We start from the raw sequence: 25,315 nt of genomic DNA, 5'->3' as shown, positions 1-25,315 counted from the left end.
AGCATGGCGGCTTCAGGATGGTTGGATTTCTTCCATGGTAGCTGAGGCCTCCAAAAGGGAGTATCCTAGAGACAAGGCAGAAGCTGTACTGCCTCTCACCACCTTGCTTTGAATGTCACACAATCTCCCTTCTACCATGTCTACTGGTCCAAGCAGTCGTAAACCTTCCCAGATCCCAGGGAAAGGGAATAAAGTGCCACCTTTTTTTTTTTTTTTCTGTCTTTTTAGGGCTGCACCTGCGGTATATGGAGGTTCCCAGGCTAGGGGTCGAATCAGAGCTATAGGTGCCAGCCTACACCACAGCCGCAGCCACAGCAACGCTGGATCCGAGCCACCACAGCTCACGGCAATGCCAGATCCTTAACCCACTGAGCGAGACTAGGGATCGAACCCGAAACCTCATGGTTCCTAATCAGATTTGTTCCTGCTGCGCCACAACAGGAACTCCCTAAATGCCACCTTTTGATGGAAATTTAATACCAGTTTTACACATTGAGGATTTTCTCTAAACCCTGTCCTCACCACTATTCAACACAGAGCCATCACCAATACGACTGGACTAACCACAAGTCTCCAGATAAGGGGAAAACAGCTCCTCAGGAAGACACTGGGAACATCTGGGCCAACCCCAAGGATATCCCCCAAAGTGGGGAGAAGAGCCTAAAAAAGGTCCCCAACACTGACTTGGCTGGATGTCACTAATAGCGCATTGAGGTCATTTGTGCAACAAATATTTCCTAAGCACCTGCTTTGCTATGTTATGACATAGGTTACAGCCTGCAGTCTACCTGCAGGTGTGAGTGTAGGAAGCCCGAGTAGTGTAGGAAGAGTTACAGCATCTAGGGCCAGCAAGAATGGAGGTCTCTCCACCATGAACTCCCCCACGCTTCCTAGAAATTTCTGGATTTTCTCTGCTGCTAATAGTTTCACATACCACAACCCCTGATAAGAGGGGCTTCCTAAGGACAACTGTTCCCTCAGGTGAGTGGCACCAAGGACAAGGGCCCCGTCTCTCCCATTTGGTTAAGAACCAGAGGACAAAGACAAGGCTGGCTCCTTCTGCAGTATCTTCCTATACCCCACGCCCAACTCTCGCTCCACTTCCCTGTCACCAGTCCTGGGTCCCAGCTGTACTCAAAAGATACTCAGAGAAAACAGAGAAACAAAAAGCAAAAATAAAGGAACTAAATCAATCATCATCCACGCCCTAGTGACATAAAGAAGCAGCCAAGGGAGAGTCCGCTGTGGCTCAGCGGGTTATGAATCCGACTAGTACCCACGAGGATACAGGTTCAATCCCTGGCCTTGCTCAATGGGTCAAGGATACGGCGTTGCTGTGAGCTGTGGCGTTGGTTGTAGGTGCAGCTCAGCTCTAGCATTGCTGTGGCTGTGGCATAGGCCGGCAGCTGCAGCCAAGAAATGCAGACATGGGCGTGGCAAGAGAATAGAGCAAAATCTTTCATGGTTGGGGACCCGGAGAAGCAGACAGGGGGAGGGCATTGACAGGTAGGAAGAAAAGGCACAAGAGCAGTGAGCACACAAGATAGGGGACCCATCAGCCTCACCCCAAAACACCAGGACCAAACAGGCTGGCTCCTCCTTGCATGGGGCCTTTTATTACAACAGCACTCGGAGGGCTGGCCTCCCTGGAGGGTATGACACACGCATCGGTGGGCTCCTCTTTCAGGGACGCCCACTCCAAGGCCAGGCGAGGCAGAGGGCCTTCCTTTCCCGGGACGCCCAGGGTCACACAGTCCACTTCAGGCACCTGCAGGCAGAAGGATCCCAGGATGAGAGGGTCTGGGAGGCTGTGAGGTAGGAGTGAGAGGGTGTGGACTCGAGGGGGCCCCCGCCTACCGGGTCTCCTGGTGGGTGCCCAGACAGCGCACCGTGCAGTACCGGGCACCACAGCTGACACAGGTGTAGGGGGAGGGGAAGCCACAGACAGCACAGAAGGGGCGCTGGGGCCGGGATGGGGGTCCTGCACAGGCTGTCAGGTAGTTGGGGCCCTCAGCCACGCTCAGGTTCTGCAGAGACAAAAGGGACGGCTCTGTGACTCCTCCGCCCACCCTCCGTCCACCGGGGCCGAGGACCACTGCAGGCTTGTCCATTTCCTGTGGGGTCCCCCCCAGCCAGCCCCTCTCACCTGCTCCTCCAGCAAGGCCTGAAAGTTTTTTCGGAAGCGAAGTTTAAAATGATCACCTCGAGTTTTTTTCTTTTTCTTTCCTGGAGGTCAAGAGCGATTAGTTACGTGGCACATGGCAAGACAGGCACCATCTTCTCTGCCTCATCATCCCTGATGCCCCCTGTGGCCACCTGGGTTCCAAGCCAGCCTCTATCATCCTTCCCTGCCCCCCACTTCTCCCATCGGGCCGTCTTTCATCTCCTTACTCCCTAAATCTCGAGCCTTATGGCAGAGCTGCAAAGGATCTCAGAGCTTATCTGCTACCTTCTTCATTCTACACACACGAAAGGAAACCAAGGCATGGAAAGGAAAAGCGGAGGGCTCATGGTCAAGGGGCCAGAGGAGCGCCAGGGTCCTCCATGTCCCGGGCTGATGTCCTTCCACAACCCTGAACTGGGCAGGCTCTTTCCGCTCCCTGCGGCCTTGCCTCTCCGGCCCCTGGCCCTCCCTTTCTACCCCCCACCCCCGACTCACCAGTGTCTGCATCATCGTCAAACTGAGGCAGCCTCTTGCCGAGCTGGGGGAGGCCTGCGTGCGGGTCATCTTGGAAGTTGTCATTCTCCAAGGCCTCGAGCTGCCTGTTGATGCGGCGCTGCCGGGCCGCTCGGTCCAGCACCCGCCGCTGTCCAGGGTCCTGGGAGCGAACTAGAAGGCAGGGCCGGAAAGGTTAAGGGAGCACAGAGAGGAGAGAAGCGGGGTGGCCTTGGCTCTGGGCAGTGTGTTGGGAAGATGTGGGGCGGGGGGAGGCTGGGGACCACAGTTCTCTGATTTCATCCTAGTCTCCAAGCCCTTGGCCCCTGTATCTTCTCCCAGCATATCACCCCCTGGGTGGCTCCCTTCCCAGCTGACTAAGACTACCATGTCAGTCGCTCGTGCCTGTTTTCTACCCTTTGGGATCCAGCCTGTCCTCCCAATCCCAAGCCCAGCCAACGAAATGCTTCCTGGATCCCTCTCACTGCTGGCCGAAATCACACAACCCTACTGACAAGACCCCAGTATACACTTGGGGCTTCCAGACTCCACTGGGAACTGAACACACTCTGCCTTTAGGCTCAGCAATCTCATCTCCCACCTCAAAGGAAGTGGGCCACCACATATAGAGATGCTCATCCATCAGCCCACCCTCGATCGTACCTGTATGGGCACTGCCCCCTCCATTCCAAATGGAGGCACCCCACCCACAAGTCCCACTGCTAAACCCAAACGTTAAAGTGCACGGTGAAGCAGTTAAATGGTGACGTAGAAGCTGTAGCAAGTTCTCCAGATCTAGCTAAGATGATTAACAAAGGCGGCTGCACTAAACAACAGATCTTCCACGGAGACAAGACAGCCTTCGATTGGAAGGAGATGCCGTCTCAGACTTTTCTAGCTCAAAAGAATTTGGGAGTTCCCATTATGGTGCAACAGAAATGAATCCGACTAGGAACCATGAGGTTGTGGGTTCGAACCCTGGCCTCGCTCAGTGGGTTAAGGATCTGGCGTTGCTGTGGCTCTGGCATAGGCTGGCAGCAATAGCTCCGATTAGACCCCTCGCCTGGGAACCTCCATTTGCCACAGGTGCAGCTCTAAAAAGACAATAGACAAAAAAAAAAAAAAAAAAGGAGAAGTCAATGCCTGGCCTGACAGCGTCAAAGGACAGGCTGACTCTCTTATTAGGGGCTAAACGAGCTGATGACTTTAAGCTGAAGGCAGTGCTCCTTTACCACTCCAAAAATCCCAGGGTCCTCAAGAACCTGGCTCAATCTCCTCTGCCTGTGCTCTATAAACAGAACAACAAAGCCTGGATGACAGCACATCTGTTTGCAGCACGGTCTACTGCATCTATGAAGCCCATCACTGGCACCTCCCTCTCAGACAAAAGATTCCTTTCAAAATACTACTGCTCGGGGGTTCCTGTTGTGGCTCAGCAGGTTACGAACCCGACTAGTATCCATGAGGATGTGGGTTCCATCCCTGGCCTTGTCCAGTGGGTTGGGGATCCAGCATTGCTGTGAACTGTGGTGTAGGTCGCAGACGCGGCTCAGATCTGGTGTTGCTGTGGCTGTGGTGCAGGTCGGCAGCTGCAGCTCCGATTCAATCCCTAGCCTGGGAATTTCTATATGTCTTGGGTGTGGCCCTAAAAAGCAAAAATAAATAAATACATTAGATAAAATAAAAACAAAAACACACAATATTAGTGCTCAGAGTTCCCTGGTGGCCTAGCAAGTTAAGGATCTGTTGTCACTGCTGCAGCTTGGATTGCTGCTGTGGTAAGGGTTCAATCCCTGGCCCGGGAAATGTTATAGGCAGTGGGTGCAGCCAAAAAAGAAAAGAAAATACTACTGCTCATTGACAATGCACTTAGTCATCCAAGAGCTCTGATGGAAAAGTACGACGAGATGACTGCTTTTTTCACACCTCCTAACACAACATCCATTCTGCTTCTCGTGGATGAAGTCATCTTGCCTTTCAAGTCTTACTACTTAAGAAATACATTTCAAAAATTAAAAAAATATATTTCATAAGGCTAGAGCTGCCACATATAGTGATTCCTCTGATGGATCTGGGCAAAGTCAATTGAAAACCTTCTGGAAAAGAGTCACCATTCTAGATGCCATGAAGCACATTTGTGATTCATGCAAAGAGGTCAAAATATCAACATTAACATGCGTTTGGAAGAAGCTGATGCCTAATCTCACGGATGACTTTGAGGGGTTCAAGACTTCAGGGGAGGAAGTAAGTGTGGCTGTGGTAGGAACAGCAAGAGAACTAGAATCAGAGGTGGAACCTGAAGATGTGATGGAATTGCTGCAATCTCGTGATAAGACTTTCATGGATGAGAAGTTGCCTCTTATGGATGAGCAATGAAAAGTGTTTTGTTTGTTTGTTTTTTTAAAGTGGGTTCTTGAGATGGACTCTACCTCTGGTGAAAATGCTGCGAAGACTGTTGCAATGACAACAAAAGATGGAGAGTATTACATACACTTAGTTAATAAAGCAGCAGCAAAGCTGCAGAGGATCGACTCCAACTGTGAAAGAAGTTCTAGTGTGGGTAAGATGCCATCAAACAGCATGGCACGCTACAGAGAACTTGTTCTTTAAGGGAAGAGTCACTAGATGGGGCAAAGGTCATTGCTGTCTTTTTTTTAAAAAATTGCTGGAGTTTCCACTGTGATGCAATGGATTAAGGATCTGGCATTGCTGCAGCTGTGGTGTACTCATGGCTGCAGCTTGGATTTGATCCCTGGCTGGGGAACGTCCATATGCCACGGGTACAGCTGAAAAAAAAAAAACAAAGAAGAAGAAGAAAGAAGTTGCCACAGGCATCCTATCCTTCAGGAACCATCACCATCAGCAGCCATCCACATCAATGCAAAACTCTCCACCACCAAAAAGTTACAACTTGCTGAAGACTCGGATGATGGCCAGGATTTTTTAGCAATAATGTAATTTTTTAAATTAAAGTACAGACTTTTTTTTTTTGTCTTTTTGCTATTTCTTGGGCCGCTCCCGTGGCATATGGACGTTCCCAGGCTAGGGGTTGAATCGGAGCTGTAGCCACCGGCCTACGCCAGAGCCACAGCAACACAGGATCCGAGCCGCGTCTGCAACCTGCACCACAGCTCACGGCAACGCCGGATTGTTAACCCACTGAGCAAGGGCAGGGACCGAACCCGCAACCTCACGGTTCCTAGTCGGATTCGTTAACCACTGCGCCACAATGGGAACTCCAGACATTTTTGAAGATATAATGCCACTGCACACTTAACTGACGATAGTGTAAACTGATTTTTTTTTTTTTTTTTTTTTTTTTGCTTTTTAGGGATGCACCCATGGCAAATGGAAGTTCCCAGGTTAGGGGTCGAATCGGAGTTGTACCTGCTGGCCTACACCACAGCCATGGCAACATGGGATCCAAGCCGCGTCTGCAACCTACACCACAGCTCACGGCAATGCCGGATCCTTAACCCACTGGGTGGGGCCAGAGATCGAACACGCATCCTCATGGATACTAGTTGGGTTCATAACCCACTGAGGCCCAAGAGGAACTCCTCTGAACTTTAATATGCACTAGAAAACCAAAAAATTTGTGTGACTCACTTTATTGCAACACTGGCTTTATTGCAATAGTCTGGAACCAAAACAGTATATCTCTGAGGTATGCCTGTACTAAGCTTTTTGCACAAGTGGAATCCCTTCACCCTTACAACAATCCTGTGAGATAGTTATCATTATCGTCCTCTGTTTACTAGAGTTCAGAGGTTAAGAAATGTGTCCAAGGTTCACACAGCTAATAAGCACCTGGGTCAGAAAACAAACCCAGAACTGCCCAGCATCAAAAAACATCCTCTTGATCACTGCACTATACTGCCTCTCTTCCAAGTGCCAGGCGGTGCCCTGGGTCCTGGGAATAGGACCAGAGCTTACAGGCGGGTGGGGAATATAAATGATCAAACAAACAAGCACAGTACAGCACCGCGGTACACGCTAGGATACGCAAGTGCAAGGTACTACGGAGCACATGACAAAAACACCTACCCTGGTCTTGCGGTAGTCAGGGAGATTTTCCAGAGGAAGGCAAGTCTAGGTTGAGGCCTGACTGATACACAAAAGTTAGCCTGGTTGGAGGAGATGGCTGGGTTTCTTAGGCCTTGGTACCAGCATGAGAGAAGGCCTGGAGGAAAGACTGCAGTGCCTTCAATACATTTTTAAAAGTTCTACATGGATGGTATATAAACTGTGATGGGGAGGTGGGGTGGGCATGGATATGAAGTCATGCAGACCATTAAGAATCTTATCTTTGGAGTTCCAATCGTAGCTCAGTGGAAATGAATCTGACTGGTAACCATGAGGATGCAGGTTCAATCCCTGGCTTCACTCAGTGGGTTAAGGTTCCGGTGTTGCCATGAGCTGTGGTGTAGGTCGCAGACTTGGCTTGGATCTGGTGTTGCTGTGGCTGTGGCATAGGCCAGTGACTACAGCTCTGATTCGACCCCTAGCCTGGGAACTTCCATATGCTGTGGGTGTGGCCCTAAAAAGACAAAAAAAAAAAAATCTTGTTTTTAGGTATCTAAAGAAATTTGGATTTGGGGATTTTATGTTCAGGGATGGGGATTCAGTGAAGGGTTTTAAGATGACATGATTGGATTTATTACCAGGCAATCAGGCAGAGTGTTCTGATCCTCATCTTTTTTTATCCAGACTACTCAACAGCTTCCTAACCGGCCTTCCAATCTTTAGACCTGCCTTATACAATAAAGTAGCCACCCATCACATGAGGTTATTTAAATTTAGAGGGAGATTAACTAAGATTACACACATAACAAAATTTTGGCCGTGCCCACAGCACATGAAGGTTCCCAGGCCAGGGATCGAACGCCCACCATAGCAGTGAACCAAGCCACAACAGCAACCATGCTGGATCCTTAACCCACCAGGCCACGGGGGAACTCTCAAGATTACATAAAATTTTAAATTCAGTTCCTCAATCCTATTAGCCACATTTCAGGTGCTCAATAGCCACATGTGGCCATTGGCTGCTGTACTGAACAGTGCTGTTAGGAACATTCCCATCGTCCCAGAAACTTCTACAGGCAGGGCTGCTCTAGGCTCTCCAGTCCATCCTCCCTTGTTGAAGCCAGACTGCTTTCTAGGCGGTAAATTTGTTTTGGTCACCGCGCTCTGCGTTAAAAGCCCGTGATGAGGAGTTCCCGTCGTGGCGCAGTGGTTAGTGGATCCGACTAGGAACCATGAGGTTGCGGGTTCGATTCCTGCCCTTGCTCAGCGGGTTAACCATCCGGCGTTGCCGTGAGCTGTGGTGTAGGTTACAGACGCGGCTCGGATCCTGCGTTGCTGTGGCTCTGGCGTAGGTTGGCAGCTACAGTTCCGATTAGACCCCTAGCCTGGGAACCTCCATATGCCGCAGGAGCGGCCCAAGAAATGGCAAAAAAGACCAAAAAAAAAAAAAAAAAAAGCCCTTGATGGCTCTCCACCGCCCTCTCCACAGAGTTTAAATTCTTCGGCAGTGTATATAATGCTTTTGAAGGGTAACCCTCCCTAGCCGTTCCACAGCCTCTCTCCTCCGCAAGCCCTAGACCCTGAGCTATGCTTTCTAAGCGTTTCTTTTCACATGGTCTCCTACCTTGGCACGTGCGGTTCCCGCTGCGGGAAATGAGTCTCCACGCACCCGCACTGAGCGAAACCATAACTTTCAAGACTCAGTCCAAGCGTTTTCTTTCGGTCCAAGCCTTCCAGGTCCCCCCTTCCCAGAAGCTGGGTTGGATACCACTCCTCCCTGTGCCCAGGCGTTTTGCATCCCTCTACCAGAGCACGTTTCACCTTGAAATACAATGGCAGGTCTGCGTGTCTGCCCTGCTCCTAGAAAGCCAGTTCCTTGGAATGTTAAGGATCTTTTTCCTTTCTCCATCCCCAACGCGCGGCTTACAGCAGGTGTGACTAAAACGTGACTGGATAGTTTAGGGGGCCGCCCCAACGTGAGGGCCCGAGAGCCGAGGGAGGGATTTCAGGCTAATAACTGAATGAGGAAAACCCTAGACCAGGTTCGTTTTTGAGAGGAGGCTAGGGGACCAACAGCTGGGGGCTCACCTACCCGAAGTTTTCTTCTCCACCATTGCCACAACACAGCTGACGTAAGAGCCTACTGCGCTTGCGTGCTAAAGGGTACCACGTCTTCCGGCGGCGTGTGCTCCTGCGCGTGCGCAGAGCAATTCCACCGCTCTGACTCATTACGTGCTGTTCCCTTGGAGACGAGAAAGCTTTCCGCCATATTTTGTACGGGCAAAACTACTTCTGGCCTCTGTAGCTGTTATTTTGCTGGACCCCCGAAATGGATCATTTTAAAGAGGTGGTGCCAGTGATCTTTCAAGAAACGTCATATTCCTTTGGTCCTTCTGAAGATACAAAGTCTGTCCCTGGAACTTCTCCCCTGGGCAGTAGAGAGGATGCGCTGGACTACCGAAGAAAATGGGCAGGCTCGAGTGGGCGATCCCAGAGTTCCCAGTGACCCTCTGCCAAAATCTCAACTCCCAGTTCCCCTGGGGCCGAAGACTCCTGGGCCTTCTTCCTCCCAGCCGCTGTCCTCGCTCCGCGCGACCCCACCGTCTCTCTCTCCCGGTCTTCCGCCCGGCTGCTCTAGTCAGGGCTGTGGCAAAGACCCGCCTCCGCGTCCTGCCGGACCCGCAAAGGGTCACTTCCCCTCTCCGCGTTTCAGTTTCCTCAAGTGTTAGGCGGGCTGTGGGGCCAGCGGGCTCCAAAAGTCTTCGTCTTAGGATCGCGGGCCCCAGCCGCCGCCCTTCCACCGCGTCTGGGCCGGTCGCCCCCTCCGTTCGTTCAGCTCCGCCAGCGCCCCGAGACAATTCTCGCCTTGTCTAGGGCGCCGGCATCTCGAGTTTTCTGTAACCTTCGGCTACGCCTTTTTTCCAGGGCGGAGCCCCAACACGGCTCCTCCTTGCAGCGGGCCGCACAGCAGCCCCGGTCCTTTTTCCCAGAGCCCCTCTCCGGAGTTGGGATCCAGGCGCACAGCCCGAGCTGCCTGCCGGCCTGTGTGCCCCTCGGCTCTCTCCACGCCATGGCCTCGGGCCCGGGACTCCGGCTCCTGCTGCTCCTGCTGCTGATGCTGTCGCCTCCTCCTGCGGCCTCGGCCTCAGATCGCCCCCGGAGTAGCGACCCCGTCAACCCAGGTGAGAACCGCGGGAGGGCCAGGTGACTCCGGGCTGACGTGTCTGCCAGCGGAGACCTGGGAGAGGGTCTAGGCCGGCCTCTCCCACGCGCAGCGCGGTCTCTAGGGCAGAATCACATGGCCCCTCGCCCACTCCTCACTCTGAACTGAGGTTTCCAGCTTTCCCACGCGAACTGACCGGGAATTTCTGGGTGTCATTCCATCCTGCTCTCACTGGGGTGAAGTTTCCCTCGGTTTGGAAGAGTTTAGGAGGGAATGGGGAAAAAGAGGTAAGGGACAGGAACAGAGTCAGGAAGGGGAAGGAGGGCAACAGTGTGCGGAGTGCTTGAGCTGGGGAAGTGGGTCCAGAGTGCCAATTCCTGGCTGGTGACAGATAAACTGCTGGTGATCACCGTGGCCACAGCCGAGACAGAGGGATACCGGCGTTTCCTGCGATCAGCAGAGTTTTTCAACTACACTGTGCGGGTAAGGAGAGAGACACCCCTAGAAGCGGTGGAGGTGGGGTCCAGCCAAAGAGTGACGGAGGGCTGGATGCCTGGGACCCCACGGTGAGCCTGGTCAGAGTGTTGGGACACCACCCCCGCCCCAGCTGGCTGAGCTTCCCCCCTGGCATTCTGGGTCTCTCCTACAGACCCTGGGCTTGGGAGAGGAGTGGCGAGGGGGTGATGTAGCCCGAACAGTTGGTGGAGGACAGAAGGTCAGGTGGCTAAAGAAAGAAATGGAGAAATATGCAGACCGGGAGGATATGGTCATCATGTTTGTGGACAGGTAAAGGGCTGGGGAGAAAGCGGAGGGGCTGATAGAAAGAGGGGCTGAGGATACTGGGGTTCCTAGCAGCTGTCCTGTTCATCCTCCCCTTCCTTCCCCAGCTATGATGTGCTTCTGGCTGGCAGCCCCTCGGAGCTGCTGAAGAAGTTTGTCCAGAGTGGCAGCCGCCTGCTCTTCTCTGCAGAGGGCTTCTGCTGGCCCGAGTGGGGGCTGGCGGAGCAGTACCCTGAGGTGGGCACGGGGAAGCGCTTCCTCAACTCTGGTGGTGAGTGGCAGAGTGTCCAAGAGCCGGGGGACATGGAGTGTTCCAGGAGCCTGAGGGCCGGAGAGGGAGTGGGGACAGGTCCTGGGAGCCTGGGAGCCTTGGAGGCAGCACCTCCCCTCCCCTGCAGGATTCATTGGCTTCGCCCCTGTGATCCACCAAATCGTTCGCCAGTGGAAGTACAAAGACGACGATGACGATCAGCTGTTCTACACTCGGCTCTACCTGGACCCAGGACTGAGGGTAGGAAGGGGCAGAGGTGGGGATGGCAGGCCTCAGGCTGAATGGGAGAGAAGGGGTAAAGGGGCTTTGGGAAAGATGTGAAGAGAAAAGAGTGGGAAGTGATGCCCCCCCTTTCCCATCAGGAGAAACTCGGCCTTAGCCTGGATCACAAATCTCGGATCTTTCAGAACCTCAACGGAGCTCTAGGTGAGAAGAAAGCAATCAAAAGGACCATGAGAGAGGCTGCTGGGGGTCCTGGATTTGGGAGGGGCTCCTGGTGGAACTGGGGTGGTCTTCATCTCACCTCTGTGTTAACTTCATCAAATGTCAGAACGGCTGCCAGAGTAGGTTGCCCTGTGCGAGTAGTTGTAAAAGCAGTGGTGGTCGGCCCGGATGTCTCCCAAACACACTGTGTGCTCAAGCTCTGGGCCAGGGCTTTACTTCTGGAACTTCAGTTAACACAGTCCTATGAGAGGCGGGTCTGTGATTCTCCACCTGTTACAGATGGGGAGACTGCCTCTCAGAGGGGCCAGTGACTTGCCCAGATCACACAGGTGGTGAGCAGGGGAGCTCCCCAGGGTGGCAGCAGCCTGGTCGGTGCCCTTGGAGAGAGAAGGTCTCCCGTTGCTACACCACGGGTCACAGTCCTGCATCCTCTAGAGAAGCTGTCCCCCACCCCAGCTTCTTGTTTAGAAGCACCTGCTGCTGAGGAGCTCTGAGAGAAAGGGAGCCTAAAGCTGGACCTTCCTTCCTCAGATGAGGTGGTGTTAAAGTTTGGGCGGAATCGTGTGCGAATCCGGAACGTGGCCTACGACACGCTTCCTGTTGTGGTCCATGGGAACGGTCCTACTAAGGTGCCTGATTGCTTGTACCTTCAGTGCCTCACTGCCCCCGTCAGTCCTGGCCCCACAGCCCCCACCCCAGACCTAACCCCAACCCCAGGTTCCTCCAGCCCTTCCAGGCAGTGAGTGCCCCCCCCTGCCCCAGCCCCAGAAGCCCAGGTGCTGGGAGAGGTTCTGAATGTCCACTGCTCCTCCCCTGTGCTGTCCCCTGCCTGTCCCCTGCCTCCCTCACCTCTGGCCCTGGACTCCTCTGCCCCAGCCTGTCACCGTCTCTCCCAACAGCTCCAGCTGAATTACCTGGGAAACTATGTCCCCAATGGCTGGACTCCTGAGGGAGGCTGTGGGTTCTGTGACCTGGACCGGAGGACACTCCCGGGGGGGCAGGTGAGGAGGGGCGCCAGGCTGGGGTAGGAGAGCGCTCTGAAGCCAGGGGGTGCTGGCACTTCTACCCACTTTTTTCCTCTTCTCAGCACCCCTGCGTGCCGGGCAGCAGTTGGGGGCAGAGCTCCTGGGGACCCCCAAACCCAGCAGTGCCGTGGAGGACAGGCTGAGTGGGGGCACCAGGCTCTCCCCTGAACTCATGTTGTATCTTCCAGCCTCCCCCCCGGGTGCTTCTGGCCGTGTTTGTAGAACAACCTACCCCGTTCCTGCCCCGCTTCCTACAGCGGCTGCTGCTCCTGGACTATCCCCCTGACAGGGTCACCCTCTTCCTGCACAACAACGTGAGGACCCTGACTGAACCCTCTCTCTCCCGAGGGACCCTGCCCCTGCCCTGATGAGAAGTCCCGCCCCCTTTCTACTCAGCCCCACCCTCCCAGCCCACGGGCGCGTCTGTTCTGCTCTCTCAGTCCCGCTCATCTTGCCCACCTCCCCTCGTCCCCAGGAGGTGTACCACGAGCCACACATTGCCGCCTCCTGGCCACAGCTCCAGGACCACTTCTCAGCTGTGAAGCTGGTGGGGCCTGAGGAGGCCCTGACCCCAGGCGAGGCCAGGGACATGGCCATGTGAGTGGGGGGCAGGGGGTGGGAGGAGGGGGCAGCCATGAACCCGGTCGGGGCCGGGCCACACTCCCCTCCCTCTCCCGCCCCACATCCACCATCCAGCCGCTGCCACACAGGTGGGAGAGCCCCGGGGTCCTGGGGAAGGAAGCTTGTTGGCTCAGCCTCCTGCCAGTCTCATCCTCCTCCCAGCCCTTCCCCTGACCCTGTCCTCTTGCTGGCACTTCTACCCACTTCCTTCCTCTCCTCAGCGGGTGGGGGAGTCCCACCTACTCTACAGTCCCCACCTGCCCCCCCCAATCCACTTGCTTCCCTTTCAGTTCACCTGTCTGTCGGTCTGTCACCTCCAGGGACACTTGTCGGCACGACCCCAAGTGTGAATTCTACTTCAGCCTGGACGCTGATGCCGTCATCACCAACCCGCAGGTCCTGCGCATCCTCATTGAAGAGAACAGGTCGCTTGGCTAGAAGGCCCCCAGATAGTCCCCAGGGAACCCCCAACTCCTGCCCTGGGCAGGGGGCTCCCCTCCACCTAGCCCTCACTGCTGCCCATCCACAGGAAGGTGATAGCACCCATGCTGTCCCGCCACGGGAAGCTGTGGTCCAACTTCTGGGGAGCCCTGAGCCCTGACGAGTACTACGCGCGCTCAGAGGACTACGTGGAGCTGGTGCAGCGCAAGCGAGTGTGAGTCCGGCCTGGGCTGCGGCCCGCCCCTCCTCTGACCTGGGCCCGCAAAGACCTCCACATCCTGGCCCAAAGCCCTGGTCTTGGGGATCCCGCCTGGCCACCAGGAAGATGTGCTGGGGCTGTGGGGAAGGGACTGACCGTGCTGCGGGACCTGAGGGGGTTGCGGTCAGCAGGGCTTGATGGGGGACATGCGGGGGACCTCACAGCTCGCAGCTCCCAAGGGAAGGGGCTCCCGGGACTGTGCGCGGGGTTGTGGGAGGCCACCCACCTGGCTGACCCTGATGTGGGGGCCTCCAGGGGCGTGTGGAACGTGCCCTACATATCGCAGGCCTACGTGATCCGGGGGGAGACCCTGAGGACAGAGCTGCCCCAGAGGGAGGTGTTCTCGGGCAGCGACACTGACCCGGACATGGCCTTCTGCAAGAGCGTGCGGGACAAGGTGAGCGGGACCTGGGGCTCAACGCGGGGGTGCTGGGAGGCAGCCCCCTCAATCTCTGTCACCCTTCTCACACCCTCCCCCCTCACCCAGGGCATCTTCCTCCACCTCAGCAATCGGCACGAATTTGGCCGCCTCCTGGCCACTTCCCGGTACGATACAGACCACCTGCACCCCGACCTCTGGCAGATCTTCGACAACCCCCTGGTGAGTAGGCAGCCCTGGCACAGAAGGCAGGTGCCCTTCGCCAAAGGCTGACGCCCCATCCCCAGCCCACACATGTGTGCGCTGTGCGGGGCCTCCTGCCTGGAGAGGGGCTCCCTGGGGGGCGCCGAGGGAGTAAAGAGGGCACAGGTGGTCAAGGTGCGCCCCCTCTCGCTCCCCCAGGACTGGAAAGAGCAGTACATTCACGAGAACTACAGCCGGGCCCTTGAAGGGGAGGGACTCGTGGAACAGGTGAGCCCCACTCAGACCCTGACCCTGCTGGCCATTGCCCCTTGAGTCCACCGCCTGGGTTAGTGCTTCTCCGATGCCTTCCCAGCTGCCTTAGGTCTTCAGCTCGGGTAAGAAGAGGGCAAAGGCTGAGCAAATAAGCGTGCAGCCCCTACCCTGGTTTTAATCAGAGCAGTCCTCTCTTGTCTATGGGTACATTCATGTATGGGTGAAATGACATTTTTTACAGCAAGTTTGAAAACGATGCTTCCGGCAGGGAGCCCGGGACTCCCGTGCCATTTGTGCAGTGTTTCCAGCACTGGGCCCACCTTCTCTGGCCACCCTCTCCTGGTCCAGCCCCATTCCTCCACATTATCTCATGGCCTGGTTTCCCTTTCTGCTCCCTGCTTCTTCTCCCTTCCACTGGCTGCCTGTCCGCTCCCCGAGCATCACCCTGCCCTGTTCTTCCCCCGCCCCATCTGTCCTCAGCCCTGCCCAGATGTGTACTGGTTCCCTCTGCTGTCGGAGCAAATGTGTGATGAGCTGGTGGAAGAAATGGAGCACTACGGCCAGTGGTCAGGAGGCCGGCATGAGGTGAGGTGCTGGGGTGGGGGAGCAGGAGGGCCCCTGGGAGGAAGAAGAGGCTGGGGCTGGTGAAAGGAAAATCAAATTTAGAGAGTGGGAGCAGAAAGGGGTCCCCAAGTGGAAGGGGCACAACTGTATTCATTCATTCATTCAAGAAATGCTAGGTGGGTCCTAGATGCCAGCCACTGACTTTGGCAGTGCAGTGCGTTGATGAATTGTACGGGTCAAGCCCTGCTCTCCTAGGTCTCACCTGCTGTCGGTAGCAGCAGTGACCCAGCTTCTAAAGGCTGTGCTGGGCAGCCCAGGTGCTGTGGGAGTCACAGGAGGGGCCCATGCCCCAGACATGGGGGGACCAAGGGGCTTCACAGAAGAGGTGGCATCTTACCTGAGACTCAGAGGCCCAGCAGGAGTGAGTCAAGCTAAGGAGTCAAGACTTCCAGATGGAGGGAACATAAGCTTTAAGGCCTGGGAGCAGATGAGGAGGCTGGCACTGCCCTGTCAGCTCAGTGCCCACTGCCCGCAGGATTCAAGGCTGGCTGGAGGCTACGAGAATGTGCCCACCGTAGACATCCACATGAAGCAGGTGGGCTATGAGGACCAGTGGCTGCAGCTGCTGAGGACATATGTGGGGCCCATGACCGAGAGCCTGTTCCCAGGCTACCACACCAAGGTGACCACTGCACCTGCCACCCTGCCTCCACCTTCCTAGAACCCGGCCGGCCATCTCCATGCAGCACCCTTTTGGGATCCTGAGGCATTTGGGACCCCATGGAGTGAAATCCTGCAGGAAGGCAGCCTCCCTGGGGGGGGAGAGGTAGCAGTGAGAGCCCCTGCCACCTCTCCCTCTCCCTAGACCTCAGGACCCCCTCCTCCAGCCTCTCCTCCCATGTCCCCACAGACCCGGGCGGTCATGAACTTCGTGGTCCGCTACCGGCCGGATGAGCAGCCCTCTCTGCGGCCCCATCACGACTCATCCACCTTCACCCTCAACGTTGCCCTCAACCACAAGGGCCTGGATTATGAGGTGGGTCCCTGCCACTCTCCACTTCAGGGTGCCACCAGGGTGCCTGGCTGCCGCCCAGTCCCCGCACCTGTTCACACTCCACCCCGTCCCCTTCTCATCCTCCAGGGAGGCGGCTGCCGTTTCCTGCGCTACGACTGTGTGATCTCGTCCCCACGGAAGGGCTGGGGGCTCCTGCACCCTGGCCGTCTCACCCACTACCATGAGGGGCTGCCCACCACACGGGGCACTCGCTACATCATGGTGTCCTTTGTCGACCCCTGACACTCAACCACTCTGCCCAACCTTCTCTGCCATTGTGCCTTCTCGCGCTCCCTCCTCGGAGGGGGTGTGCCCTGCCTCTCGGCGCATGTTCCGTGTGTCTGGGACTGAATGTGTTGCCCTGCCCCCACCACACGGCCCTCGGCCCTCGGGAAGCTCAGGAAGCCCCCTTGCCCTGCTCCTCAGCCCCCAAGCATTCCCAGGGAGAGGGCTTCTAGGGGTTCGCCATGTAATAAGTTATTGTTTCTCAGTCTTCCTCAATAAAGGAGGATTTGTAACTCTCGTGTCCATTGATTCTTTGATCTACCTCTGGACCCCGTGTCCCTCCCGCCACCCAGAGTGAAGGGGAGACTGGGGTCACTCCAAATGAAAAGAACAGAAAAGACGAAAAGGCAGAAGCATGATGCCAGAGCAGAGTGGGAGCCTGGAAGCTTCCTGCGACCCCATATCTAACTCCCTGTCATCGCCTGAGCATGAGGGCCAGACCAAAAGGGCCTCCCTTGTCTGGCTCAGGTGAAAACCCACCTCCTCAGCTCTCTTCTTCTATTCTCTCCTCTCCTGATGGCATCTTCTCCCTCGTGTGAAGGCTGGGGGTGGCACAGCCCTGAGCTGGGCTGCAGGGACAGTGCTAGGGAAGGAAGGCCCTCCTGGGGGCAGGTGTTCTATGAGGGAAGACAGGCTGGAACCTGACTGTAGCTGCTTTGGATCAGAAGGGAATCTGGAAGATTAAGCCAAGAAAGCTTCCTGGAAGAGAGGGATGGGAAGCAGCCTTGAAAAAGAGGAGACCTCCTGGAGCTGGCCTTGCTTCCAGCCCCAAGGGGACCATCAGCCCCTGCCGAGACCCCTGGAAGTGCCTTGAGGACAGTAGACCAGGCCCCTTTAACCTGGTCTTTCCCAGCCTCACACCAGCCACCTTCCTGAATTTATCTCCCCATGTTCCCTTACAGAAGCCTTTAAAAAACAAACAGGTCTGCTCACCTGTCCTAGGACATTTCCTGGCTCTGATACCCCACTGCACCCCCAGCTAGATTCCCCTTCTTCCTTCCTCCTGCCCAGACTCCCAGGAAAATGTCCTCTAAGAAGCCTTCCTTCCAGTGGGTGGTGCTGGCTGCCAGGGAGGGTAGAGTGGGTCTTTTCCACATGGACTGAGCATCTCTCTGCCCAGACTCCAAAGTCTATCTCACCCTGGCCCCCTGCCACCCTCATCACATGTCCTGTGGGTGGAAATGGACTGAGCAGGGACAGGAGAAAATACCTCTTGGCAAAAGTTTCCTGGACAGGGAAGCTGCATGCGAGACAGGGGACAGGGACAGAAAGGGAGTGCCAGCCTTGAGCGGTAAGTCCTGGGCACTGGAAACTGGCCTATCCTGTCTCCCACAGACCCACTGTTCATTCATGGAGCATCACCCAAGCGCTGGGGACCCATCACAAGGGCTGCAGTGCTGACCACAATATTCTCTACCTGTTGCTTACAGCGTGGGGAGACCTTAATCAGAAAGCCGCTGTGGAGTTCCCATGATGGCTCAGTGGAAATGAATCTCATGAGCACCCATGAGGGTGCAGGTTCGATACCTGGCCTCGCTCAGCAGGTCAAGAATCCAGTGTTGCTCTGAGCTGTGATGTAGGCCAGTGGCTATAGCTCCAATTCAACCCCCGGCCTGGGAACCTCCATTTGCCACAGGTGTGGCCCTGAAATGCCAAAATAAATGAAAGAAAAAAAGAAGGAAAGTCACTCTGATGGAGGGAAAGTATTTTGTGCCAGGAGAGAATGTGACAGAGGCTCCTGACTAGTGTGCATCTGATTTCCCTAAAGAAACGTTGTTCCTTAGATATACAATGGCTCAGCCATGAAAGAGAATGAAATAATGCCATTTGCAGCAACGTGGATGGACCTAGAGATGAATGTACTAAGTGAAGTAAGCCGGAGACAAAATGCCTCATGATATCACTCATATGTGGAATCTAAATGATGATACAAATGAAGTTAAATTTACAAAGCAGAAACAGACTCACAGACATAGAAAACACACAGTTATCAGGAGTTCTCATGTGGTGCAGCAGGTTAAGGATCTGGTGGTGTCACTGAAGCAGCTTGGGTTGCTGCCATGACTGGGTTTGATCCCTGGCTCCGGAACTTCCGCATGCCACAGGCATAGCCCTCAAAATATATATTAAGAAGGATTTCCCGTCGTGGCGCAGTGGTTAACGAATCCGACTAGGAACCATGAGGTTGCGGGTTCGGTCCCTGCCCTTGCTCAATGGGTTAATGATCCGGCGTTGCCGTGAGCTGTGGTGTAGGTTGCAGACGTGGCTCGGATCCCGCGTTGCTGTGGCTCTGGCGTAGGCTGGCGGCTACAGCTCCGATTAGACCCCTAGCCTGGGAACCTCCATATGCTGCGAGAGCGGCCCAAAGAAATAGCAAAAAAAGCCAAAAAGCAAAAAAAAAAAAAAAATATATATATATATATATATTAAGAAAAGGAGTTCCTTCTATGGCACAATGGGCAGTGGTGTCTCTGTTGTGCCAGGACACAGGTTTAATCCCTGGCCAGCACAGTGGGTCAAAGGATCTGGTATTACTGCCTCTGTGGTATAGCTTGCTACTGGGACTTGGATCTGATCCCTGGCCCGGTAACTCCATATGCTTTAGGGCAGCCAGGAGAAAATTAAAAAAAAAAGTGACATCCCCTGACCTGGGAAAAGTGCTAGTTCCATAGGTCTCGGTCAGTGTTGGACAGGGCCGCTTGGCCACCCCCAGACCGGGCCACGGTCATGGTGGGGACTGACCCCAGCCCTCTTGGAGGGTGTGCCCACAGCCAGTCACACTCTCTTTTGGAGGGGCTCCCCAGTCCTTGGCCTTTCCCACCAATCCCTTCCCTCTGGAGGTCTCCCCACAAAGGCCTAAGCCACTCCTTAGGGAATAAATCCTTCTGCCCGTCATCTACCCTCAGAGGCCAGGCCCAAGGGACTTGTGGGGAGCCCTGCTTTCAGGGTTCACAGCGGTAATCCCGCTTCCCCAGACCTCTGCCGACCCTGCTCCTCACAGCGGCCTGACATCCCGACCTCCACAAAGTCCAAACACCTTCCTCATCCCCAGGCTCCAAGCCACACTCCTGCTCTTTCCTTCTGTCCTGTTGGTCACAGCCCTGTGGCCCAGATAGTGCTTAATCCTTCCTGGCTGGGCTTACCAGAGGCCAATGTGCAGGGCAGCAGAGAGGGGAGGGAACCAGAGGCCAGGGGTCAGGACCAGTGGGTTGGGCCACTGCAGAGCCATGGTGGCCCGAGAGACTGCCCTCTACAGAATGCCGGCCTCCTCCAGCTGCCTCCGCCAGAGCCTCCAAGTGTTTGCTGTCCTGCAATGGGTCTTCTCCTTTTTGGGGCTCGGTGAGTCCTGGAAGCCCTGAGGACCCCTGTGCCTGGCACTCTGCTTTCCCATTACCACAAGGGAGGGAGGCAGTGCAGGGAGCTTGGGGTGGGGGGAGGTCCTTGAAGGAGTGAGAAAGATATTGGTTGGATGGATGGGCCTGAAGCCAGGAAAAAGTGCAGGGGGAGGACAGGCCCTGGGATTGGAACTTCTGGATCCTGAGTCCTCTCCCTTCTACTGCCTCCAGCCCAGGTATGCCTGGCTGCCCTGATCCTGGTACTCCTAGGCCGGGCCTGGATCCTAGCGGTCCTCTACCTGGTCTGGCTCTACAGAGACAGAAACACGCCCTGGGAGGGAGGCCGTCGCTCGGCCTGGGTCCGAAACTGGGCCATCTGGAGCCATTTCCGTGACTACTTCCCCATCTCGGTGAGACCCTCTGGAATGGTGTGCTGGGTGGGAGCACGGCTCCAGAAGAGACCATCATCCCCAAAGTCCAACCTCCACGCCCCGGTGGGGTGCGCGTCTTCTGTCTCCCAGCTGGTGAAAACCACAGAGCTGGATCCCTCCCGGAACTACGTCTTTGGGATCCATCCTCATGGGGTCATGGTCATCGGGGCCTTCAGCAACTTCTGCACAGACGCCACTGGCTTCTCCCACCTCTTCCCTGGCCTGCGGCCCCATCTGCTCATGCTGCCTTGTTGGTTCAATCTCCCCATCTTCCGGGACTACATCATGTGTGCGGGTGAGATGGGGAGCACGGGGCCTCAGGACCCCCAGTTCCAGCTGTCACCTCCTACTGGCCCTGCTCCCTTTCTTCTGGAAGACCCAGGCATCAGGTCCCTCAGCTTGTGCCCTCCCTTCCACCAGGTTTGGTGTCCTCTGACAAGGCCAGTGCTTCCTATCTCTTGTCGCGGCCTCAGGGTGGCCAAGTGGCTGTCTTGTCCGTGGGAGGGCCCCTGGAGGCGCTGGAGGCGAAGCCTGGAGCGCTGACCTTGCGGATCCGAAATCAGAAGGGATTTGTCAAGTTGGCGCTGGAACACGGGTGAGGACCCCGCGGTGGGCGGGGCACGCTGGGGCTGCGCTGCCGCTGCCGGGGAGGAGTGTGGCAAGCCCCGAGGACCAGAGTCAGGAGTGCCCCTACTCCCCAGGGCCTCTCTGGTGCCAGTCTTCTCTTTCGGAGAGAACGAGCTCTTCCAGCAGTTTCCGAACCCGCCGGGCTCATGGGTGCGAAGGGCACAGGAAGGGCTGCAGCCTCTGCTGAGAGTGGCCCTGCCGCTGTTTCGCGGCCCCTGGGGCCTCCCCCTGCCCTTCCGCAGCCCCATCCACACCGTCGGTGAGCCCCAGCCTCTACCCGCTCCGCTACCCGGCCCGCCCGCCCGCTCCTCCCGGGCTCAAGGCTCCCCGCGCGGGAAGCGTCGCCGCTCGCAGCCTGAAATCCTGGGGGCTGCCGCGCGGCGGCCACGCTGGCCTTGCCGCCAGCCTAGCCTTTGGCAACCGCGCAGGCCCTGAATTCTGTCCCAGTTGATCGTGGCGGGGAGAAAGAGACCCGGCGGGCGGCTACCAGCAATCGCCCCTCTCGCCCCGTGTTCCGCCCGAAGTGGGGGCCCCGATCCCAGTGCAGCGAATCCAGCGGCCCAGCCGGGAGCAGGTGGACGCGCTGCACGCGATCTACGTGGAGCGGCTCACGCAGCTGTTCGAAGAGCACAAGGCGCGCTACGGCGTCCCGGCCAACAGGCACCTCCTCCTCATCTAGGCGCGCAGCCGGCCCCGACCGGTCCCCTCGGAGACAGTGGGTGGGGGCTGAAATTAAAGATGGGAACAGATCTGCGGTGTTTGTGTGTTTGTGCATGGCCGGGGATGTCCGCGCGCCTGGCCGAGCCTCCGGGTGGCCTGGCGCTCCCGGAGACCTGCAAACAGACGCCGGGCGCGCGTCCAGGACCTGCTGTCAGCATTTGAGATCAAACCAATTCTCCTGGGACCCAGTGCGTGGGCTCTCCGCCTTCTTCTGCGACTCCTCCCCTAAGGCACACGCGGGCAACCTCCGTTGCACACCCCCTACCCCGCCTCCCAGCCCCGCCCAGAAACCCGCCCCGATTCACCAACCGGAGAAGTTCTGGGGTCTGTGTGAGGAGTCTGGAGACCTCTGGAGCTCCGGATCCTTGGATCCCTCCTGTCCACACAACCCGCTACCTGCACTCCCGCGAGCCTTGGCCACTCAGACGAGAAAGGCTTCTTGGGCTCCCACCGAAACCTTCGTCGCTCGCCCGCCCCCCCCGCCCCCCCCGGTTCTGCAGCCCTGCTGGTAGCGGGGAGCTCCGCCACCTGCCCTCAGCCTGAAAACCCTGTAGAAACGCTGCTGGAAGTATTGAGAGTCTACCTAACGGTGCTCACTTTCCTCTTCCTGGGTGAGAGGAGCGGCGCGCGGGGTCCACTGGGGAAGGCGGGCCCGCGGGGGGCGGGGGGGAGGAAGGCTGGAGCCCCACCTGCCGGATGCCCGAGGGCAAGCGGAGAGGGAGAGGCAAGAGGTCCAGTTGGAAGCTGGCCAAAGATGTCATTGGTGAGGGTGGAAGAGAGAAGCCACTGGCATTTTCAAAGCGAATTCATTTTCCTTTCTTCTCTTTCCTCCAGGCACTTTCCTGTCCGTTCCTTTCCCCTTCTCCCTTTTCACAGAGTTTTGGTTCCCTATTTGGCACGGCTCTACCTGGACTGGGACACGCCCTTCCAAGGTGAGCACTAAACAAGGGTTCAGGTAAGGAGAGGTGTTAAACGGTGCAACCAGGAGTTCTCCCCATCCGCTGATGTCTCTCTGCCCAAGGCTGAAGGCGTTCTGAGTGGTTAAGGAAATGGACTATTTGGAAACACCTAAGGGACAATTATCCCATTAAGGTAACTGGTCACCTTGCAAGGAGTCTCTCTTTTTCCTCCCTCTCCCCTAGCTCCCACACCTACTCACCCCTCCCTAAGCTGCAGTCTGAGTACACCCACACCCCCCAACGAAATACATGCAAGGGTCCCAGGGTGCAATGGTGTTTAAGAGGAAGCCCCTTGTGGAAGTTCCCATTGTGGCTCAGCCAGTTACAAACCTGACTAGTAGCCATGAGGATGCAGGATCCCTGGCCTCAGTGGGTTAAGGATCCTCCATTGCTGTGAGCTGTGGTATAGGTCACAGATGCGGCTTGGATCCTGCGTGGCTGTGGCTGTGGTGTAGGCCAGCAGTTGCAGCTCTGATTTGACCCCTAGTCTGGGAACTTCCATATGCCACAGGTATGGCCCTAAAAAAGCAAAAAATAAAGGGAGCCCCTTGTGCCCTTGACCGCACCCTGGGACCTTGAGCGCTGAATACTGTTGGGGTGGAGGGAACTCTTTTCAGCCGGTATCCTGCTTTCTGGGCTTTCTTCCTCTCAGCCACCACCACCCTCCCACACCCCCCCCCACACACTGCCCCAAAGCTGGTGAAAACTGTAGAGCTGCCTCCTGACCAGAACTGCATGGTAGTCACCCCCATGGGATCATGAGCACCGCAGCCCTCTGTAATTTCTCTACCGAGAGCACCAGCTTCTCCCAGCTCTTCCCTTGAGTGAGTCTTGAGCTGAACGGTGGGAGGAGGCCCCCTACCTTGCCTCCCCCCGAACCCCCCCCAGAGTGTCCCCACCCACCTACCGCCCAGCCCAGAGACCTCTCCTGAGCATGGGCCAGCCTCAGGGTGGACATCAGCGAATGGCTCTGGGGCAAGTGTCCTGCACACTTGCTGGGAGGGGCGCTGGGCACACTGACACAGGCATGGGGGGAGGGGAGTTTGGAAGGAATGGGACAGTGTGTTGGGGGGGGTCACCCTTCCAACACTAACAGGTGGGATGAAGGGCTAGGGGGATGAAGTGAGGGGGTGTCTGCCTTAAATGGACAGAACCTCACATTCCTTGGGGTGGGGCGAGGGGCTACACTCTCTGTCCCTACACACCCTCTCCACTGGAGGTGGGACTGGGTGTCCCCAGAGCTTACACCATGACCACTCCTGGAGGGTCTCCTCCATGCCAAGCACTGCGCCCATTCACCACGCTTGTTCCCCTGCAGAGAGAGACAGGCTCACACTGCCAGTTAGGGGCTCAGACACCCTCAGGTCAAACTATTTTTGACACTGTCTCAAAGGCAAAACCTTACATGCTTCCTTTTGTTTTGCTTTGTTTTGTTTTTCCTTTTTAGGGCCCCACTTGCGGCATGTAGAGGTTCCCAGTCTAGGGACCGAATCTGAGCTGCAGCTGCTGGTCTACACCACAGCCACAGCCACAGCAACGCCAGATCCGAGCAGCCTGTGCCACCTACACCACAGCTCACAGCAATGCCGGATCCCTGACCCACTGAGAAAGGCCAGGGATCAAACCCACATCCTTATGGATTCTAGTCGGATTTGTTTCTGCTGCACCACAATGGGAACTCCAACCTTGCATGTTTCTTTACTTGTGAAATAGGGTTAATATCTGCTCTGCCACCGTGTTGTAGTTACAGGGTATATGAAAAAATGTGTATAGGAAGGCCCAGGACACAATTGTTTCTCAAAAAATGTGAGTCCTGGGAGTTCCTGTTGTGGCTCAGTGGGTTAAGAACTGGTCCAGTATCTATGAGGATGCGGGTACTATCCCTGGCCTTGCTCAGTGGGTTAAGGATTCAGCATTGCCACAAGTGTGGCGTAGGGTCGCAGATGTGGCTTGGAACCTGCATCACTGTGGCTGTGGTGTAGGCTTGTGGCTGCAGCTCTGATTCAATCCCTGGCCTGGGAATTTCCATATGCCGCAGGTGAGGCCCTGAAAAAAAAGACGAAAAGGAAAGAAAAGAAACGTGAGTCCTTTCTTGCAGAGGTTTCTTTGCAGCCATTGTCATTTGCTGAAGGTGGCCCTGGGAAGTGGAGTCTGGAGGTGTGGGGAAGGAGCTTGGGGGCACTCCTGGAGAGCCAGTGGCCTGCCCATCCCTCTCCTCCTGCCACCCCTTCCCAGGGCCTCCCTGGTGCCCACCTACCCAGAATGATGTCTTCAAAATGAAGGCTTTTGCCCCAGGCTCCTGGCAGTATCAGTTCCAGGTCACCTTTAAGAAGTTCACAGCCCTTTCTCCTTGCATCTTCTGGAGCCACAGTCTCTTCTCAGCCAAGCTCTGCGGCCTGCTGCCCTTTGCCAAACCCATCACCACAGCGGGTGAGTGCCCGTCTCCAGGGAGGAAGGCTGCCGTCAGCTGAGTGGGCAGCACAGGCCTCTCGCCTCACCTGTGTCTCCCCTCTCCACTCAGTGGGCCACCCCATGCCGGTACCCCAGGTGCCCACAGCCCAGCAAGGAGCAGGTGGACCACTATCATATGCTCTACATGAAGGCTCTGGAGCAACTGTTTGAAGAGCACAAGGAAAGCTGTGGGGTCCCAGCTTCTACTCACCTCACCTGCATCGAGCCCTGGCCTTACCCTCCCCCACCCTCCAGCCCCTGAGCCGCTGAGCCTCTGAGCCCAGTGCACTGAGATGTGCCCACCTCTACCCCCCAACCCCAGCCACCTCCTGCCATGCCCTGCACCAATAAAAGCTAGTTCTCTCACA

At 56.3% G+C, this 25,315-nt stretch overlaps 4 protein-coding genes across 5 annotated transcripts; 3 read left to right on the top strand and 1 right to left on the bottom strand.

Moving 5' to 3' along the window:
• Positions 1-1,594: 1,594 nt before the first annotated feature.
• ZNHIT1 (zinc finger HIT-type containing 1) lies at positions 1,595-9,317 on the bottom strand. Its single transcript, XM_047779761.1, has 5 exons — positions 8,775-9,317; positions 2,660-2,830; positions 2,147-2,226; positions 1,858-2,027; positions 1,595-1,768 (listed from the first exon to the last, which is right to left on the bottom strand). Exons 1-5 carry the CDS (start codon positions 8,794-8,796, stop codon positions 1,747-1,749), a joined length of 465 nt encoding a protein of 154 aa, XP_047635717.1. The 5' UTR covers positions 8,797-9,317; the 3' UTR covers positions 1,595-1,746.
• A 17-nt stretch (positions 9,318-9,334) lies between these two features.
• On the top strand, positions 9,335-16,657 carry PLOD3 (procollagen-lysine,2-oxoglutarate 5-dioxygenase 3). Of its 2 annotated transcripts, XM_047779747.1 has the most exons (19): positions 9,335-9,864; positions 10,237-10,328; positions 10,495-10,631; positions 10,733-10,896; positions 11,024-11,136; positions 11,259-11,322; positions 11,872-11,969; positions 12,240-12,341; positions 12,554-12,679; positions 12,841-12,962; positions 13,307-13,411; positions 13,516-13,641; positions 13,942-14,083; positions 14,174-14,287; positions 14,468-14,536; positions 15,002-15,106; positions 15,621-15,767; positions 15,996-16,121; positions 16,227-16,657. In XM_047779747.1, exons 1-19 carry the CDS (start codon positions 9,753-9,755, stop codon positions 16,380-16,382), a joined length of 2,220 nt encoding a protein of 739 aa, XP_047635703.1. In that variant the 5' UTR covers positions 9,335-9,752; the 3' UTR covers positions 16,383-16,657. The 2 variants fall into 2 exon arrangements, with proteins under 2 accessions (XP_047635703.1, XP_047635704.1); XM_047779748.1 differs by having other exon boundaries at positions 9,394-9,864; positions 13,942-14,287.
• A 2,994-nt stretch (positions 16,658-19,651) lies between these two features.
• Positions 19,652-21,511, top strand: LOC125126937 (2-acylglycerol O-acyltransferase 2-B-like). The gene is made up of 6 exons (XM_047779274.1): positions 19,652-19,763; positions 19,991-20,169; positions 20,281-20,485; positions 20,611-20,785; positions 20,892-21,076; positions 21,342-21,511. Exons 1-6 carry the CDS (start codon positions 19,652-19,654, stop codon positions 21,494-21,496), a joined length of 1,011 nt encoding a protein of 336 aa, XP_047635230.1. The 3' UTR covers positions 21,497-21,511.
• An 89-nt stretch (positions 21,512-21,600) lies between these two features.
• LOC125126936 (2-acylglycerol O-acyltransferase 3-like) lies at positions 21,601-25,315 on the top strand. Its single transcript, XM_047779273.1, is given in 10 exon segments — positions 21,601-21,687; positions 21,768-21,867; positions 21,963-22,045; positions 22,156-22,300; positions 22,416-22,469; positions 23,149-23,229; positions 23,232-23,319; positions 24,628-24,926; positions 25,018-25,043; positions 25,045-25,315. Coding segments are annotated over 10 exon segments (1,128 nt in total). The 3' UTR covers positions 25,210-25,315.

Source organism: Phacochoerus africanus, chromosome 5 (genome assembly GCF_016906955.1).
Source record: "Phacochoerus africanus isolate WHEZ1 chromosome 5, ROS_Pafr_v1, whole genome shotgun sequence".
Classification (NCBI taxonomy): Eukaryota; Metazoa; Chordata; class Mammalia; order Artiodactyla; family Suidae; genus Phacochoerus; species Phacochoerus africanus.
The sequence above is the reverse complement of the archived record's forward strand: the minus strand, read 5'-3'. Positions and strand labels throughout refer to the sequence as shown.

Bases quoted from the DNA above. Each gene is read 5' to 3' on its own strand.
- ZNHIT1 (XM_047779761.1), bottom strand. From the start codon at position 8,796: ATGGTGGAGAAGAAAACTTCGG. The intron at 2,831-8,774 runs GTAGGTGAGCCC...CCTGCCTTCTAG, and splicing joins GGTGGAGAAGAAAACTTCGG to TTCGCTCCCAGGACCCTGGA. The intron at 2,028-2,146 runs GTGAGAGGGGCT...TTGTCTCTGCAG, and splicing joins AGGCCTTGCTGGAGGAGCAG to AACCTGAGCGTGGCTGAGGG.
- PLOD3 (XM_047779748.1), top strand. From the start codon at position 9,753: ATGGCCTCGGGCCCGGGACTCCGGCTCCTGCTGCTCCTGCTGCTGATG. The intron at 11,323-11,871 runs GTGAGAAGAAAG...TTCCTTCCTCAG, and splicing joins GAACCTCAACGGAGCTCTAG to ATGAGGTGGTGTTAAAGTTT. The intron at 13,412-13,515 runs GTCGCTTGGCTA...GCCCATCCACAG, and splicing joins ATCCTCATTGAAGAGAACAG to GAAGGTGATAGCACCCATGC.
- LOC125126937 (XM_047779274.1), top strand. From the start codon at position 19,652: ATGGTGGCCCGAGAGACTGCCCTCTACAGAATGCCGGCCTCCTCCAGC. The intron at 19,764-19,990 runs GTGAGTCCTGGA...TACTGCCTCCAG, and splicing joins CTTCTCCTTTTTGGGGCTCG to CCCAGGTATGCCTGGCTGCC. The intron at 20,486-20,610 runs GTGAGATGGGGA...CCCTTCCACCAG, and splicing joins GGACTACATCATGTGTGCGG to GTTTGGTGTCCTCTGACAAG.